Raw genomic sequence first — 19210 nt, 5'->3', positions numbered from 1 at the left:
GGCACTGGTTGACATGTAGGGGGCTGATCTGATGGCACTGGTTGACATGTAGGGGCTGATCTGATGGCACTGGTTGACATGTAGGGGGCTGATCTGATGGCACTGGTTGACATGTAGGGGCTGATCTGATGGCACTGGTTGACATGTAGGGGCTGATCTGATGGCACTGGTTGACATGTAGGGGCTGATCTGATGGCACTGGTTGACATGTAGGGGCTGATCTGATGGCACTGGTTGACATGTAGGGGCTGATCTGATGGCACTGGTTGACATGTAGGGGCTGATCTGATGGCACTGGTTGACATGTAGGGGCTGATCTGATGGCACTGGTTGACATGTAGGGGCTGATCTGATGGCACTGGTTGACATGTAGGGGCTGATCTGATGGCACTGGTTGACATGTAGGGGCTGATCTGATGGCACTGGTTGACATGTAGGGGCTGATCTGATGGCACTGGTTGACATGTAGGGGCTGATCTGATGGCACTGGTTGACATGTAGGGGCTGATCTGATGGCACTGGTTGACATGTAGGGGCTGATCTGATGGCACTGGTTGACATGTAGGGGCTGATCTGATGGCACTGGTTGACATGTAGGGGCTGATCTGATGGCACTGGTTGACATGTAGGGGCTGATCTGATGGCACTGGTTGACATGTAGGGGCTGATCTGATGGCACTGGTTGACATGTAGGGGCTGATCTGATGGCACTGGGGGAGTGGGGAACATGGCAAAGGATTGCATGGAGGGGCTGATGGCACTAGGGCAGTGCAGTTGAAGGCACTGGGGTGGGGGACAGCTGAAGGCACTGGGGGAACGGAGCTGATGGCACTGGGGTGAGGGGGGAGCTGATGGCACTGGGGGAACTAATGCACTTGGGCTGATCGCACAGGGGGGAACGAAGGGTGTTGGGGACTGATGGCAGGGGGTCTAATGAGTTTTTATAAAGGAAAGTCTATTAATTCATTTTTTCTTATTAGATTACTCGATTAATCGTAAAAAATAATCGATAGAATACTCGATTACTAAAATAATCGTTTACTGCAGCCCTACCCTCATGCATAAATTGATGTGACTGTTCCATTCACCGGAATGGGACTTACAGAAACTTATATGTTTGCCACCAAAACAATCCCATTTAGATGAATGGAACTTACTTTTAGCAGCAGAAAGTTCTGCGAACAAATCTGCAGCATGTGAATTCACCCTAACTGGTTCCGTCTAGGGCTGCAGTTATCGATTATTTTTGTAATCAAGCATTCTACCGATTAGGCCTCATGCACACGGCCGTTGTTTTGGTCCACATCCGAGCCGCCGTTTTGGCTGCAAAAGATGCGGACAGCACTCCGTGGCCCCGCTAAAAAAAATATAACATGTCCTATTCTTGTCCGCGCTTTGCGGACAAGAATAGTCATTTATATTAAAGGCTGTCCATGCCGTTCCGCAAATTGCGGAACGCGCACGGACTCAATCCGTGTTTTGCGGACCGCAAAACACACCACGGTCGTGTGCATGAGGCCTTACTCCAATGATAAATTGAGTACTCTAATAAGAAAAAAACTAATTAAAAGAATGTTTTTCTTTATAAAAACTCACCCCCCGTGCCATCATCAGACCCCTGAGCAAACAGTCCTCAGCGCCATCAGTCCCTTCCCCCATGCCATCAATTCTCACAGCACCATCAGGCTCCCCCCCACCCAGTGCCATCAGCTGCTCCCCCCCAGTGCCATCAGCTGCTCCCACCATTGAAATAAAATACTTACTTTTCCTGTAGGGGCACTGCTGACACTCCGCAGTTGCATCATCTTCTTCACGCTCTGCACTGTATCCTGACATACACACAGCGTCAGGTCATAGTGCGCGCTCCGTGCACTACATCCTGACGATGTGTGTATGTCAGGATACAGTGCAGCGCAGTTTCGGCCGGCAGGAGACTAGCAAGCGGTTCACTCACGCTCTGTGGTCACATGGCAGAAACGTGTGTCCGTTTTTTGGTCCATGTGTCATCAATGTTTCATTGACACTGAACTGAATTTCCTCCTAATGGTCCGTGAAACACCAATGGCATCCGTGTTGCGTTCGTGTTTTTCAGGGACCCTTAGACTACATTGAGAGTGATAGATCCGTTAATGTGGACAAAATAGAGCATGCTTCCGTGCTCAAACCACGAATCGTGCTAAACCGCGTGTGCTGTCCGTGTATAGCACATATCCATGAATCCCTGACGTGTTAATCACACAACACGTAAAATTATCGACTGCTTGTACACAAGAATACAACTTATCAGCACTCACCTAAATTGTGGCTCTCTTTCTCCCATTTCTCATATGCTTTGGCATTGGTATATGCTGCAGAAAGTAGGAACCTTTTTCCTGCAAAATAAAGAAGTCATTCAGTAAATCACACATATTCCAGAGCATATACATCAAACAGCCATAACATTAAAACCACTGACTGGTGAAGTGATTGATGATCTCTGGACAATGGTGCCTATCTAGGGCTGGGGTATATTAGATAGTACCTGACCAGTCACATCTTAAGGCGGCTCTGTCACCAGGATCAACCCTCTGTAGGATAAATAGCTGCAGAGAAATATGAGTTTTATTCATACACAAATGAGAAGTTCGAGCACCAGGAGACAGGGCTGAATCCTTTGAGCACTGCATTGTAACACCCCCTGTGCTCTGCACACACTCCCTCCTCTTGATTGACAGGGCTAGACAGCAGAGCTGTTTCCTATCATCTACATATCATATACACTATGTACTATAGCTTCACCACACTGAGATCTGCTCAGAAATCTAATATACATATTACTGCTTTATTCACAGGCAGAATATATGATCATACAGACACCAGTAATGTGTTTTAGCTTATAAGCATTGACATGCATCTCTATGTGGTAATGCTATAGTTTGGGGGTAAGCCCAAGGTTTTGCATGTACAGATCCCAGGTTTCAATCCTGGGAGAGACTTCCAGGTTTTTAAAATTATATATTTTTCTTCCACATTCAACCCCTAAAAAAAAGTCTATATTAGGGATGAGCGAATCGACTTCGGATGGAACATCCGAAGTCGATTCGCATAAAACTTCGTTCTAATACTGTATGGAGCAGGAGCTCTATACATTATTAGAATGTAATGGCTCCGATGAGCCGAAGTTTTGCTTTGCGAAGTCTCGCGAGACTTCGAGCAATAACTTAATAAATTAATTTGCACTGTAAAAAACCATTTCCCGAACTCGGGTTCGGTTCCAAGTGCTTATAAGATAACAGATATCACTGGTGTTATAATTATATACTGTGCTTGTGAATAAAGCAGTAATATGTATATTAGCCGCCTGAGCAGAACTCAGGGTGGCAAAGCTATAGTACATAGAGTATATGATATGTATATGCAAGGACACAGCTCTGCCCTCAGCATCCTGATTTCTAGCCCTGTCAATCAAGGGGAGGGGGAGTGTGCAGAGCAAAAGGGGTGTTACAAGGCAGTGCTCAAAGGATTCAGACCTGCCTCCTGGTGCTCCAATTTCTCTTTTGCATATAAATAAAAACACAGGATTTCTCTGCAGCTGTTTAGCATACAGACAAAAGAAAGGTATTATTTTAAACAGCATAATGAGCCCTACTAGCCAATATGTCTAGTTTGATAGGGTTGATCCTGGTGAGAGAGCCTCTTTAAAGTTGATGTTTTAGAAGCAGAACTACTGTAGCACAAATAGCTGAAAAAGTGAATACCAGGTATGATAGAAAGGTATCAGAACACACTATGCATCTCAGCAGACTGTGTATGGGGCTGTGTAGCTGCAGATCGGTCAGAGTGCTCATGCTGACCATTGCCCCCTGCTGAAAGATCCAACAACGGGCAGATGAGCACCTTAACTCAACCATGGAGCAAAGTAGGAAGGTGGACTGGTCTGATCCTCCGAGCAATGTTCTGCTGGGAAACCTAAACATCGCACTGACTACTAAGCCGACCCCTGATGGCAGCAGTATTCTGTAATGGCAATGACCTCTTTCAGTAGGATAATGTGTCCTACCACACTGCAAAAATTGTTCAGGAATACCGTAGTTTGAGGAACATGATAAAGGATGGTGACGTGCTGGAAAAAAAGAAGTCTGTTTCATGGAGACTGCACCTTGCAACTCACAGGACTTAAAGGGCAATCACTTTATTTTATATAATATGTGTATGTGTGTATATATATATTTTGCGAGTTTTTTTGCTTGTTTTTTTTACAAAAACAGGTGGATGGTTTTCTGAATATAATTAATGAAGTCACTATGTATTCTGCATCATACCCTGCCTCTTTATCTTCCTCTCTGTTTGGACCAGCACGGCAGGCTGTCTCACCTGACTTGCTCAATCAGACCATCACTGCGGCCAGAGAGGGAAGGGGACTTAGTGCACTGCTCTTCTGTGGACATCTTTATCTAGTCCTATCAGGAGAACAATAAAGCTGTCATACCCAGAGGTTGCTCTACATTTTTTCTGGAAGAGGAAAAATACTCCTCTTACCATTTTTGAGGAGTATTTTTTAGCCGAGGAGGAGTACGAAAGTTACAGTAATTCAAATAATTAATACGAAGGCCTACATAACATTAAGGGGTTGCTGTTTATGCAGGGAAACCTAGAACTGTCTTCCATGCATAAATAGCAAATTTAGACAATTTTAAATTTAGCTGACATCATATACTAAACATAAGACCACTGCCACCTAAACAGTACCACCAGTTTTTGCCTTTATAGAAGCAAACAGTAGACTCCTTATTAGTCATTCCTCCAACGCCTAAAGCTGGGGACACTTACACTCAGCAGAAATGGAGTTTAGGGGAAACTTGGTACAAAGCACCGCGCACATGAGAGCTTCCCCTTCTGCAGCGGTCTCAGTTTGGATGCTAATGCTATGTAGTCTTAGGGTGGCACATAGAGCTCTGCAGGGTCAGGTTGGCACAGTATGAGGCTATGTAGGCTTAGGGTGGCACAGAGAGCTCTGCAGGGTCCGGGTGGTAGGCTTAGGGTAGCACAGTGTGATAATGTACTGTATGTAGTGCACATAGTAGGATGTAGTGTGATTGTGTACTGTTATAGTGTGATAATGTAATGTACAGTCAGGTCCATAAATATTGGAACATCGACACAATTCTAATTTGTTTTGGCTCTATACGCCACCACAATGGATTTGAAATGAAATTAACAAGATCTGCTTTAACTGCAGACTGTCCGCTTTAATTTGAGGGTATTTACATCCAAATCAGGTGAACAGTGTAGGAATTAAAAACAGTTTGCATATGTGCCTCCCACTTGTTAAGGGACCAAAAGTAATGGGACAATTGGCTTCTCAGCTGTTCCATGGCCAGGTGTGTGTTATTCCCTCATAATCCCAATTACAATGAGCAGATAAAAGGTCCAAAATTCATTTCAAGTGTGCTATTTGCATTTGGAATCTGTTGCTGTCAACCTTCAAGATGAGATCCAAAGAGCTGTCACTATCAGTGAAGCAAGCCATCATTAAGCTGAAAAAACAAAACAAACCCATCAGAGAGATAGCAAAAACATTAGGAGTGGCCAAAACAACTGTTTGGAACATTCTTAAAAAGAAGGAACGCACCGGTGAGTTCAGCAACACCAAAAGACCCGGAAGACCACGGAAAACAACTGTGGTGGATGACCGAAGAATTCTTTCCCTGGTGAAGAAAACACCCTTCACAACAGTTGGCCAGATCAAGAACACTCACCAGGAGGTAGCTGTATGTGTGTCAAAGTCAACAATCAAGAGAAGACTTCACCAGAGTGAATACAGAGGGTTCACCACAAGATGTAAACCATTGGTGAGACTCAAAAACAGGAAGGCCATATTAGAGTTTGCCAAACGACATTTAAAAAAGCCTTCACAGTTCTGGAACAACATCCTATGGACAGATGAGACCAAGATCAACTTGTACTAGAGTGATGGGAAGAGAAGAGTATGGAGAAGGAAAGGAACTGCTCATGATCCTAAGCATACCACCTCATCAGTGAAGCATGGTGGTGGTAGTGTCATGGCGTGGGCATGTATGGCTGCCAATGGAACTGGTTCTCTTGTATTTATTCATGATGCGACTGCTGACAAAAGCAGCAGGATGAATTCTGAAGTGTTTTGGGCAATATTATCTGCTCATATTCAGCCAAATGCTTCAGAACTCATTGGACGGCGCTTCACAGTGCAGATGGACAATGACCCAAAGCATACTGCAAAAGCAACCAAAGAGTTTTTTTAAGGGAAAGAAGTGGAATCTTATGCAATGGCCAAGTCAATCACCTGACCTGAATCTGATTGAGCATGCATTTCACTTGCTGAAGACAAAACTGAAGGGAAAATGCCCCAAGAACAAGCAGGAACTGAAGACAGTTGCAGTAGAGGCCTGGCAGAGCATCACCAGGGATGAAACCCAGCGTCTGGTGATGTCTATTCGTTCCAGACTCCAGGCTGTAATTGACTGCAAAGGATTTGCAACCAAGTATTAAAAAGTGATTATTATTCTGTTCTATTACTTTTGGTTCCTTAACAAGTGGGAGGCACATATGCAAACTGTTGTAATTCCTACACCGTTCACCTGATTTGGATGTAAATACCCTCAAATTAAAGCTGACAGTCTGCAGTTAAAGCAGATCTTGTTCGATTCATTTCAAATCCATTGTGGTGGTGTATAGAGCCAAAAATGTTACAATTGGGTCGATGTTCCAATATTTATGGACCTGACTGTATATACTGTTATAGTGATACAGTATACGGTATATAGTGTGATAGTGTCCTGGACTATAGTGCACATTGTTTAATAGTGTACGGTATATAGTGGGACAGTGATGCTTTTCATTGGCCACTACTGTCTGTGTGTGAACCAGACCCTACCCCTCATGCAGCCTCCTGTTTCATGGTGCTCGCATCAGCTCTTCTCCCCCTGCTATATCCAGGAATTGCTTTGGCAATGAGAGTAGGGGTATCTGTAAGTCAGTCATGCTGTGACAACTGTGTATCAGCCAGGAGGCTTATGCTGGGCCCCGCACCGGGTACACAGGCACATCACAGCCTGCTGCATCTATAAACTGCTCGTCCTTTATTTTTCTGGCTACGGGACAATAGAATGACCTGCCCTGAGGGTCTCCCTCCCGTGTCATCGCTGTCTTGCAGCTGGCGGTCAGACCCAAGTCTGAGGTTGGTGTTGCTTGCTGCTGGTCTCCTGTTGGCATGTCCAGCGCGGATACCCTCGCTGACTTCTATAAGCATGAGGCTTTAGCGCTCAGCACTTTTTCTCACTGCTGAGCGCCGTAGTGAAAACGGTCCCCTAGACCTTCTATTGAAGCCGTCTTCAGTACCGCACTCAGCAGGGAGGAGAGACAGCGCTCGAGCATACTCATTATAGAGAAAAACAAGGAACTGAGATCCAGGACCCCCACAAAATTTCACAGCAAGGCAACTTACCCTGCCAGTGACAATCGTGCACCTCCTTCCTCACTTCAGAGTGGTGTGCCATAACCTCCGGCAGCCCGCTTAAACTGACCAATCACTAAGCTCCTCACTGTAAGGAGCTTTGTCATTGCTTATTTCAGGGACAGGCAGCATCGCTGTGTTGTGCTTTTTCATAGGTGTACAACATTTATATCTAAATATCATAATTATAGTGGATTTGATATATGACAGGGCAGGCCATATTGTGTTATATTCACCATTTCGTATGTATTTTAACCACTTCCCATCTGGGCCCTTTGCCCCCTTCCTGACCAGGCCAAATTTTGCAAAACTGACATATCTCACTTTATGTGGTAATAACTTTGGAACGCCTTTATTTATCCAAGTCATTCAGAGATTGTTTTCTCGTGACACATTGTACTTCATGATAGTCATAAATTTGAGTCAAAATATTTCACCTTTATTTATGAAAAAATCCCAAATTTACCCAAAAATTTGAAAAATTCGCAATTTTCTAAATTTCAATTTCTCTGCTTTCAAAACAGAAAGTGATACCTCATAAAATATTTATTATTTAACATTTCCCATATGTCTACTTTATGTTGGCATCATTTTGGAAATGTCATTTTATTTTTTTAGGACGTTAGAAGGCTTAGAAGTTTAGAAGCAATTCTTCAAATTTGTAAGAAAATTGCCAAAACCCACTTTATAAGGACCAGTTCAGGTCTGAAGTCACTTTGTGGGGCCTACATAGTGGATACCCCCATAAATGACCCCATTGTAGAAACTACACCCCTCAAGGTATTCAAAACCGATTTTACAAACTTTGTTAACCCTTTAGGCGTTCCACAAGAATTAAAGGAAAATGGAGATCAAATTTTTAAATTTCACTTTTTTGGCAGATTTTCCATTTTAATCAATTTTTTTCTTTAACACATCGATGGTTAACAGCCAAACAAAACTCAATATTTATTACCCAGATTCTGCGGTTTACAGAAACACCCCACATGTGGTCGTAAACTGCTGTATGGGCACACGGCAGGGCGCAGAAGGAAAGGAACTCCACATGGTTTTTAGATGCCATGTCCCATTTGAAGCCCCCTGATGCACCCTTACAGTAGAAACTCCCAAGAAGTGACCCCATTTTGGAAACTAGGGGATAAGGTGCCAGTTTTATTAGTACTATTTTTGGGTACATATGATTTTTTGATCATTCATTATAACACTTTATGGGGCAAGGTGACCAAAAAATTGGTTGTTTTAGCACAGTTTCTATTTATTTATTTTTACAGCGTTCACCTGAGGGGTTCAGTCAAGTGACATTTTTATAGAGTAGATTGTTACGGACGTGGCGATACCTAATATGTATACTTTTTCTCATTTATTAAAGTTTTACACAATAATAGCATTTTTGAAACCAAAAAATTATGTTTTAATGTGTCCATGTTCTGAGAGCTATAGTTTTTTTATTTTTTGAGAGATTTTCTTATGTAGGGGCTCATTTTTTGCGGGATGAGGTGACGGTTTTATTGGTACTATTTTGTGGGACATACGCGTTTTTGATCACTTGGTGTTGCACCTTTTGTGATGCAAGGTGACAAAAATTGCTTGTTTTGACACAGTTTTTTTTTTTTTTTTTACGGTGTTCACCCGAGGGGTTAGGTCATGTGATATTTTTATAGAGCTGGTTTTTACGGACGCGGCAATACCTAATATGTCTATTTTATTTTATTTTTTCTATTTTTTTTTTTTTTTTTTTTTTATTCCTTACTTGGGATTTTTTTTTTTTTTACATGTGAACCTTTTTTTTATTTTATTTTTTCAACACTTTATTTTTTTTTTTATTTTATTTTACACTTTTCGTCCCCCATAAGGTCATACAAGACCTCTGGGGGACATTTACTTCACTTTTTTTTTTTTTTTCACTGTTGATTTCTCCTGTAACTGGGGCTGACATAGTAGCCCCAGTTACAGTGGAAATGCACCCCTAGAGAGGCTGTACAGCAGCAATCCTGCGCTGTACAGCCTCACAGCAGGGCTGATCGAGGTCTCTGAGAGACCTCACACAGCTCCTGCACGCTCCGGTCACGGCGGTCACATGACCGCCGGGCCGGAACAGGAAGCGCATAGCGCTTCCTGCTTTGCAGACACAGCGCTCGGTGAGCGCTGTGTCTGCAGCGATCGTGAAGGCAGGGACACCTGGGAACTGTCCCTGCCTTATCTCTGGGTTGCCCTGCTGTCACTGACAGCGGGCAACCCGATCAGCAGCTGCACGATTAGCGTGCAGCTGCTATTTCTGACAGGACGTTTTAAAACGTGCTGTCAGAAATAGACGTCCACCCATAGGACGTTTATATCCTATGGGCGGACGTGAGGCGGTTAAAGTAGGCCAAAAGAGGTTCATGGAGAGGACACAGTTCATATAATTTCTTCTCTGTAGATGTACCAGTCTGAGAAGGGTCATTCTTGTCTCCTTATAGATTTATGACTGAGATAAGGATATTCTGTAGACACATCTGGTATTAATTACCCCTAAGGTTTAATGTCCATTGATGAAGCAGAAAAACTGTGATATAAGTATACACGTATAGTGAACATTAAAGGGGTTCTGCACTTTATTTTAACTGATGATCTATCCTCTGGATAGATCAGCAGCTTCTGATCGGTGGGGGTCCGACACCCGGGACCCCCACCAATCAGCTGTTTGAGAAGGCAGCGGCGCTCCAGTAACGCCGCGGCCTTCTCACTGTTTACCGCCGGCCCACTGACATCACGACTAGTATCAACTAGCGTGGGCGCGGCTAAGCTCCATTCAAGTGAACAGAGCTTAGCCCCGCCCACGCTAGTTGATACTAGTCGTGACGTCAGTGGGCCGGCGGTAAACAGTCAGAAGGCCGCGGCGCTACTGGAGCGCCGCTGCCTTCTCAAACAGCTGATCGGCGGGGGTCCCAGGTGTCGGACCCCCGCCGATCAGAAGCGGATGATCTATCCAGTTAAAACAAAGTGCAGAACCCCTTTAAGTTTTAGTATAAGATAATCAATAGGACACATGTATTGTACTATATTATTGGATATTATGAAGGACATCAATGCATCTATTATCTTATACACTGCTCAAAAAAATAAAGGGAACACTTAAACAACACAAAATTAACTCCAAGTCAATCACACTTCTGTGAAATCTAACTGTCCACTTAGGAAGCAACACTGAGTGACAATCAATTTCACATGCTGTTGTGCAAATGGGATAGACAACAGGTGGAAATTATAGGCAATTAGCAAGACACCCCCAATAAAGGAGTGGTTCTGCAGGTGGTGACCACAGACACATCTCAGTTCCTATGCTTCCTGGCTGATGTTTTGGTCACTTTTAAATGCTGGCGGTGCTTTCACTCTAGTGGTAGCGTGAGACGGAGTCTACAACCCAAACAAGTGGCTCAGGTAGTGCAGCTTATCCAGGATGGCACATCAATGCGAGCTGTGGCAAGAAGGTTTGCTGTGTCTGCCAGCGTAGTGTCCAGAGCATGCAGGCGCTACCAGGAGACAGGACAGTACATCAAAAGACATGGAGGAGGCCGTAGGAGGGCAACAACCCAGCAGCAGGAGCAGGACCGCTACCTCCGCCTTTGTGCAAGGAGGAACAGGAGTAGCACTGCCAGAGACCTGCAAAATGACCTCCAGCAGGCCACAAATGTGCAAGTGTCTGCTCAAACGGTCAGAAACAGACTCCATGAGGGTGATATGAGGGCCCGACGTCCACAGGTGGGGGTTGTGCTTACAGCCCAACACCGTGCAGGACGTTTGGCATTTGCCAGAGAACACCAAAATTGGCAAATTCGCCACTGGCGCCCTGTGCTCTTCACAGATGAAAGCAGGTTCACACTGAGCACATGTGACAGACGTGATAGAGTCTGGAGACGCCGTGTAGAACGTTCTGCTGCCTGCAACATCCTCCAGCATGACCGGTTTGGCATTGGGTCAGTAATGGTGTGGGGTGGCATTTCTTTGGAGGGCCGCACAGCCCTCCATGTGCTCGCCAGAGGTAGCCTGACTGCCATTAGGTACCGAGATGAGATCCTCAGACCCCTTGTGAGAATATATGCTGGTGCGGTTGGCCCTGGGTTCCTCCTAATGCAAGACAATGCTAGACCTCATGTGGCTGGAGTGTGTCAGCAGTTCCTGCAAGACGAAGGCATTGATGCTATGGACTGGCCCGCACGTTCCCCAGACCTGAATCCAATTGAGCACATCTGGGATATCATGTCTCGCTCTATCCACCAACGTCACGTTGCACCACAGACTGTCCAGGAGTTGGCTGATGCTTTAGTCCAGGTCTGGGAGGAGATCCCTCAGGAGACCATCTGCCACCTCATCAGGAGCATGCACAGGCGTTGTAGGGAGGTCATACAGGCACGTCATACAGGCACGTGGAGGCCACACACACACTACTGATCCTCATTTTTACTTGTTTTAAGGACATTACATCAAAGTTGGATCAGCCTGTAGTGTGTTTTTCCACTTTAATTTTGAGTGCGACTCCAAATCCAGACCTCCATGGGTTGAAAAATTTGATTTCCATTTTTTTATTTTTGTGTGATTTTGTTGTCAGCACATTCAACTATGTAAAGAACAAAGTATTTCAGAAGAATATTTAATTAATTCAGATCTAGGATGTGTTATTTTTGTGTTCCCTTTATTTTTTTGAGCAGTGTATATTTCTCACTAGGAAGGCATACATTCCTAAAATATGATGAAAAGAATTTTAAGTGTAAACTTTGTTAGTGAGATGGTGTTATTTTAACTAACAAACAATGAACCGTTGGAGTAACAGAGGAGACACACGTCTGTGAAAGTACAAGGTCCATTATATTCTTATCGGTACCATAAATTTAGTAGCTTGGGAAATGTCTCAAATGGTACCCAAACACCTGTGTTTTAATTGGTCCATGTGTCAAAGTTAATCCCTTAGCTCTGATTTATGATTCCTTATGTTATATGTATGGAATGTAAGACGAAATTAGACCTGAACATTTAACCCTTACTAGTATGATGCTAATAGCTTATGCAATAGTGCCACCTAGGTACAAATAAGTAACATTACACCAACAGAAATGCATTCTGGGTGATATAGTGACATCACAGTCATTATCATATGTACACGCCTAACTGACAATGATTGAAAAATTCCAAGTTAGGAAGGTGTGTCTAACTGATAAGTTTGTGATCATAAACCTCATACACACATGAAGGGAAGAAAAAAAACAGACACAGAAAAGAAAGAAACAAAGGAGAGAGAGCCCAGGAGAAAAATCCCAATGACCAGAACGTACTTTAGGAGCTGACTTCCCTAAGACTCTGCATATCATCTGCATTCTCGGGTAACGTGTAACTTTATTATGTGTAGTATTGATTGAATTATTTGGCTTGATATTTAGTAACTCCCCACGTTAGTAAAGATGCATATTACTGAATAAAAGATCCAATATTGATACCGGAGAAACTCTCCGATTGGAATCATCACATTCCATAGTAATATCAGGCCTGATAATTTATAATTTGTGTAGCGATACTACCCGATATCCAAGATTGGTCATAGTTTGAGCAGAGCAAGGGTTCGTATCTGTCCTTATCACTATTGAGTTTTATATCTTATAATTGTGGTCAAGACGGTTGCATTACATTTTTATGTTTGAGAGGTGATATGGAACGCTGGTATTTGTGTTAGAGATATCTAGTAGCGAATTTATGGCACTGCATATAACTGTATATTATTGCATATTATTCAGTTTTTTTTTATTCATTAAGCTTTGATTGTATCTTGAGTTATTGTATAATAAATCATTTATATTTTTGTATAGACGCTTGCACCATGTTTTACTGATTGCGCAATATAATAAAATTAACGACGATCTCTTTTTGAGGTGTTTTATATGTCCTCCTCCAGGATCAATTCCCTTTGAAATTGATCCTTTCTTTTATACACTCACCTAAAGAATTATTAGGAACACCATACTAATACGGTGTTGGACCCCCTTTTGCCTTCAGAACTGCCTTAATTCTACGTGGGATTGATTCAACAAGGTGCTGATAGCATTCTTTAGAAATGTTGGCCCATATTGATAGGATAGCATCTTGCAGTTGATTTGAGGGATGCACATCCAGGGCACGAAGCTCCCGTTTCACCACATCCCAAAGATGCTCTATTGGGTTGAGATCTGGTGACTGTGGGGGCCATTTTAGTACAGTGAACTCATTGTCATGTTCAAGAAACCAATTTTAAATGATTCGAGCTTTGTGACATGGTGCATTATCCTGCTGGAAGTAGCCATCAGAGGATGGATACATGTTCTCATTCTGTTTACGCCAAATTCGGACTCTACCATTTGAATGTCTCAACAGAAATCGAGACTCATCAGACCAGGCAACATTTTCCAGTCTTCAACAGTCCAATTTTGGTGAGCTCGTGCAAATTGTAGCCTCTTTTTCCTATTTGTAGTGGAGATGAGTGGCACCCGTGGGGTCTTCTGCTGTTGTAGCCCATCCGCCTCAAGGTTGTGCATGTTGTGGCTTCACAAATGCTTTGCTGCATACCTCGGTTGTAACGAGTGGTTATTTCAGTCAACGTTGCTCTTCTATCAGCTTGAATCAGTCGGCCCATTCTCCTCTGACCTCTAGCATCCACAAGGCATTTTTGCCCACAGGACTGCCGCATACTGGATGTTTTTCACACCATTCTTTGTAAACCCTAGAAATGGTTGTGCGTGAAAATCCCAGTAACTGAGCAGATTGTGAAATACTCAGACCGGCCCGTCTGGCACCAACAACCATGCCACGCTCAAAATTGCTTAAATCACCTTTCTTTCCCATTCTGACATTCAGTTTGGAGTTCAGGAGATTGTCTTGACCAGGACCACCCCCCTAAATGCATTGAAGCCACTGCCATATGATTGGTTGACTAGATAATTGCATTAATGAGAAATAGAACCGGTGTTCCTAATAATTCTTTAGGTGAGTGTGTAAAGCATTTGCTTTATATCCCCGACAGCTGCCTGTGCCGTTCACAACGCTCACTGCAATGATGAATGGCAGGGAAAAGTCTAAGGCCTCTTTCAGACGGGCGATATTTCCGCGCTGGTGCGATGTGAACGCATTGCACCCGCACTGAATCTGGACCCATTCTTTTCTATGGGGCTGTGCAGATGAGCGGCGATTTTCACGCATCGCTTGTGCGTTGCGTGAAAATCGCAGCATGCTCCTCTTCGTGCGTTTTCCATGTAACGCAGGCCCCATAGAAGTGAATGGGGCTGCGTGCAAATCGCAAGCATCCGCAAGCAAGTGCGGATGCGGTGCGATTTTCACGCACGGTTGCTAGGAGACAATCAGGATGGGGACCCGATCATTATTATTTTCCCTTATAACATGGTTAGAAGGGAAAATAATAGCATTCTCAATACAGAATGCATAGTACAATAGGGCTGGAGGGGTTAAAAAATATATAAAAAATAATCCCTATGGTACATCTACCATTGTCATGAGGATTATCCTTCAGATAACATTCTCCCCTCACAGCAGCAAACTGACAATGGCTTAAATCTGTCTATGTAGGAGTTCTTAACTGCTACAGAAGGACAATATTTAATTTTCAATGGTATAGTACTGTCAAAATGAAAAACAGCTAAAAATTCAAAAAACAACAACAGTTTAACTGAATCTTTTCCCATAAAACTATATATCAGTCTGCTCAGCTCCTCCTGCTCTATAACAGCTGCCTGCAGCTCAGACATCAAATTCAACATGGCAGGTTTCCTTTAAGGATATACTCACGGTGGATTCTGACATGGTTTTCATGTTTTCCAATTTTAATGCTGTGGACCTGCTCCCAGTTCAGCCCAACTTAATGGAGCTAAACCACGAAAGAACCTCCATGGCTTCCAGGGGCATCCATCCAGATACAGCGCCAAGAAAGATGTGTCCTATCTTGGCATGGTAATGGCTTTAGAGAGCATCTGTCAGCATGATCAACCCAGGAAATACCTTTGTTAGGTTTGTAGGAAGGAAGAACTGTTTGCGAGAAATCTGCATTTTTAGTAATATGAAAATGAGGTGGTTCGAGCACCAAGGGGCTGGTCAGAACCCTTGGAGCACTGCTTTTGTAACACCTCTTGGAGCTGGACACTATCCCTCTCCTTGCCTAACTGTCTAGCACTGTCAATCAAGGAGGAAGAGGGGGTGCCCAGATCAGAGGGGTGCTACAAAAGCCGTGCTCCAAGGGCTCTGGCCAGCCCCTTGGTGCTCGAACCACCTCATTCTCCGCAACAGTTATGCCTATAGACATAATAAAGGTATTGTTTTAAACAGAGAAGACAAATGTACTGTCACTCAAGTAACCCACAACGTAAATCTATAATACAAATTCGTTAAAAAGACCAAATCATCGTCTGAAACGATCATCCAAATAAAAAAATAAAACACAATAAAACAAAGAAATAACAAAATCCCACTTCTAAACAGTATGGTCCTGGTCTGGAAAACGATCAGTTAATACAAATATGATGCGCCACGGGGTCCTCGTGTCCACACTAAACCTCAATTCACACCTGATGCTCTTGTGTCCAACATAAAGTCACTGGTGAGTAATACTGTTAGGCTGGGCACATGTCAGGATTTTGTCTTGCATTTAGGCTCCATTCACACGTCCACAATTCTGTTCCGCATTTTGCGGAACGGAATTGCGGACCCATTCATTTCTATGGGGCCACACGATGTGCTGTCCGGAATACGAAAAAAATATAACATTCAATTGCGGACAAGATTAGGCATTTTCTATTATAGTGTAGGCGATGTGCGTTCTGCAAAATGCCGGTGTCCGTGTTTTGCGGATCCGCAAAACACATACAGATGTGTGAATGCTAAAGTGCATACATTAAATGGATGTCATACACTATACCAGGGATCAGCAACCTTCGGCACTCCAGCTGCTGTGGAACTACCACTCCCAGCATGCACACTTATTTGGCTGTACTTGTAACTCCCAGAGAAGTGAAAGGAGGATTCTGGGAGTTGTAGTTTCAGAAGAGCTGGAGTGCCAGAGGTTGCCGATTCCTGCACATTTTTTTCCGTTTACCAGACCAGGACCATTCTATTTAGTGGGGTTTTATGTTTTCAATGTTTTATTGTGTTTTATGTTTGGATGATTGGAACATTTTCATTCTTAGTATTGACTTAGACGTGCAGACACTGGATCCTCTGTAGTACGGAGCATTCATTACCTGGAATCTCGGTTCCAACCAATGAGTCATTTCAATCCGCATGATCAACCCTACTAGGCTGTATCCCTGGTTTAATAGGGTTGATCATGCTGACAGAAGTTCTTTAAAGAGGACCTTTCACCTGTATAAACTATGTGAACCGAGTATGCTGCCATATAGAGCGGCGCCCAGGAATCTCACTGCACTTACTATTATCCCCGGGCGCCGCTCCGTTCTCCAGTTATAGGCTCCGGTACCTTTGCTTCTTAAGTTATAGTAGGCGGGTCTGCCCTTGTCCTGTGGGCGTCTCCTTCTCCTAGGCTGCAGCGCTGGCCAATCGCAGCGCACAGCTCACAGCCTGGGAGAAAAAAACCTCCCAGGCTGTGAGCTGTGCGCTGCGATTGGCCAGAGCTGCAGCCTAGGAGAAGGAGACGCCCACAGGACAAGGGAAGACACCGCCTACTATAACTTAAGAAGCAAAGGTACCGGAGCCTATAACGGGAGAACGGAGCGGCGCCCGGGGATAATAGTAAGTGCAGTGAGATCCCCGGGCGCCGCTCTACATGTCAGCATACTCAGTTACCATAGTTTATACAGGTGAAAGGTCCTCTTTAAATCGCCTGAAAACAATGGGAGGTGATTGCACGCTGCTGCTTTTTTGGCACGTGTCAATCCTGATGTCAGAAGACGCCGTGTGAACGGGCCCTTGGGCTAGAAACACATATAAAGTGGAGTTTTCCAACACTTTTGTATTTTTCGGTGTGGTGAAAACTCCAGACGTTAGTCTACGGAGATACAAAACGCAGGACAAGCACGAGTTTCTTGTCTAGTGGCATTATTTTGTAACTGGCAGTTTTTCAAAACGCAGTATGTTAAAGATTTGCCAGTTTTCTGGCATTTTCCCCATTTCCTGCTCTGAAGGGAGAAAAACACTAGAAAACCCATACAGCCCTAAAAAAAACTGCCATAAAACCCACATGCCGTATGGAAAAAAAAAAACTGGGTTGTTACTATGACATTTTTTCAGTGAGTAAAAAAAAAACAAAAAAAAACAGACCAAACCTGTGTGTGCGCCCTTATACCGTATACCGTCCCTTCAGGCCACCTGCACACGTTGCAGAAAAACCGCAGCATGTTAAGCGTATGAGAATATGTTTTCTGTACGGGGATTGACCCATCGTGTGGATTTCTGAATCCGCAGCAGCTCAGTTACGTTTGCAGTTTTAGTTTCACCCTATTCCAATGAAGGGTGACGTCTGCGACAAAACCGCATCAAATCCTCAACAAAAACCGCTGTCGGATATTGTAGATTCCGTTGCGGATATGCTGCAGAAACGCACAGACGTGTATGCAGATCTTATGTGCGTTCACTCACTGTGTGCAGGGGGTCAGTTTTTAAAGGGAGCACACATGGGTGGCGTCCACATGCGGCCCATTCCCTTCAGCGAGTGCATCTGCGTGCTGCGATTTTCTGGCGCTTTTGTGAAGTGACCGATTGTCCGCGTCCAGTCCGGGGGCTGACGTGACACTTCAGTCCCTACATCCAGAGGCAGAGCACTGGCACAGATCTGATACAAGCTCAATATTAGGATTGCAGCTTCTGAAGATTTCCATTCCCTGACAGCAAGCACAGATTTTGATGTTGGTGAAGAAGACTATCAGACAGCCATGTTTCCCTGTCCGCAGACAGGAGGGGACACAGGACGTCCCAATGTCACAGCAGACCGGCGTCCTGCACCGATACACCGGGTTGGCTGCACCCCCTGCTCCCCGTACCTGTCACTGCGGCGCCTAAAGAGACCGCCCGGGCCCTGGAGAGCAGCATGCACCGGCTCAGCATGGAGGCCGCCATCTTGGAACGTCACCGCTCCGTGTCTCTGGGTGATGACAGCAGTGGGCGGCGCCATGTGACCCCGAGTCCTGCAAGGAGGACGAGTAACTAATGGAGGGTGTAGACACGTACAGTCACGGCTCTCCTGCGGTTTATGTTCTGCCGTGTGTACCGAGCTGCTGCTGAAGGCTAAGAAAACGTATTATCTGTACAGTGTCCCGCCGAGCGGTGAATAGCGCCATCTAGCTGCGGAGGACGCTCTTACATCCTCCAACGAAGTGCGCCATCTAGCGGCACAAGGGGCTGTTTCATTCTGCGCCTCATAGAGCAGGAATCAGTACAACCTTCGGGTCGCCAGCTGCTGTGAAACTACAACTCCCAGCATGCAAACATGCATCCTAGGAGTCAGTGGCGTAGGGATCGCCATAGCAACCATAGCAGTGGCTATGGGGCCCTACGCCACTGGGGGCCCGTCCGGATCGCATAAATATATATTTTTTTTTATTAACACACACACAGGCACTGGCAGCCAGGCCCGACCGCCCGCCCAGTGTAGTGGGTGGGGCGTGGGCGGTCCGCGGCTCAGGCCTGGCTGGGGGGAAGCCGCGTCAAGTCAGGACTCAGGACTGGAGCAGGCGGGCCCGGGGCAGAAGATGAGGTAGGTGGTGGAGGGGGCCGGAA

At 44.7% G+C, this 19210-nt stretch overlaps 1 protein-coding gene across 1 annotated transcript in view; it reads right to left on the bottom strand.

Annotated features, from left to right (window-relative positions):
* Nucleotides 1-18572, bottom strand: part of MRPS27 (mitochondrial ribosomal protein S27) — a 117379-nt gene extending 98807 nt beyond the window's left edge. Inside the window, exons 1-2 of the mRNA XM_040421471.1 lie at nucleotides 18475-18572; nucleotides 2295-2372 (exon numbers count right to left, since the gene is read on the bottom strand). Of these exons, the coding sequence (XP_040277405.1) occupies nucleotides 2295-2372; nucleotides 18475-18550 (154 nt within the window). The 5' untranslated portion in view covers nucleotides 18551-18572. The remainder of the gene's footprint in view (nucleotides 1-2294; nucleotides 2373-18474) is intronic.
* Nucleotides 18573-19210: the final 638 nt, after the last annotated feature.

The sequence above is a fragment of the Bufo bufo genome, chromosome 2 (assembly GCF_905171765.1).
Source record: "Bufo bufo chromosome 2, aBufBuf1.1, whole genome shotgun sequence".
Lineage (NCBI taxonomy): Eukaryota > Metazoa > Chordata > Amphibia > Anura > Bufonidae > Bufo > Bufo bufo.
This window is presented reverse-complemented; position numbering and strand designations above follow the sequence as displayed.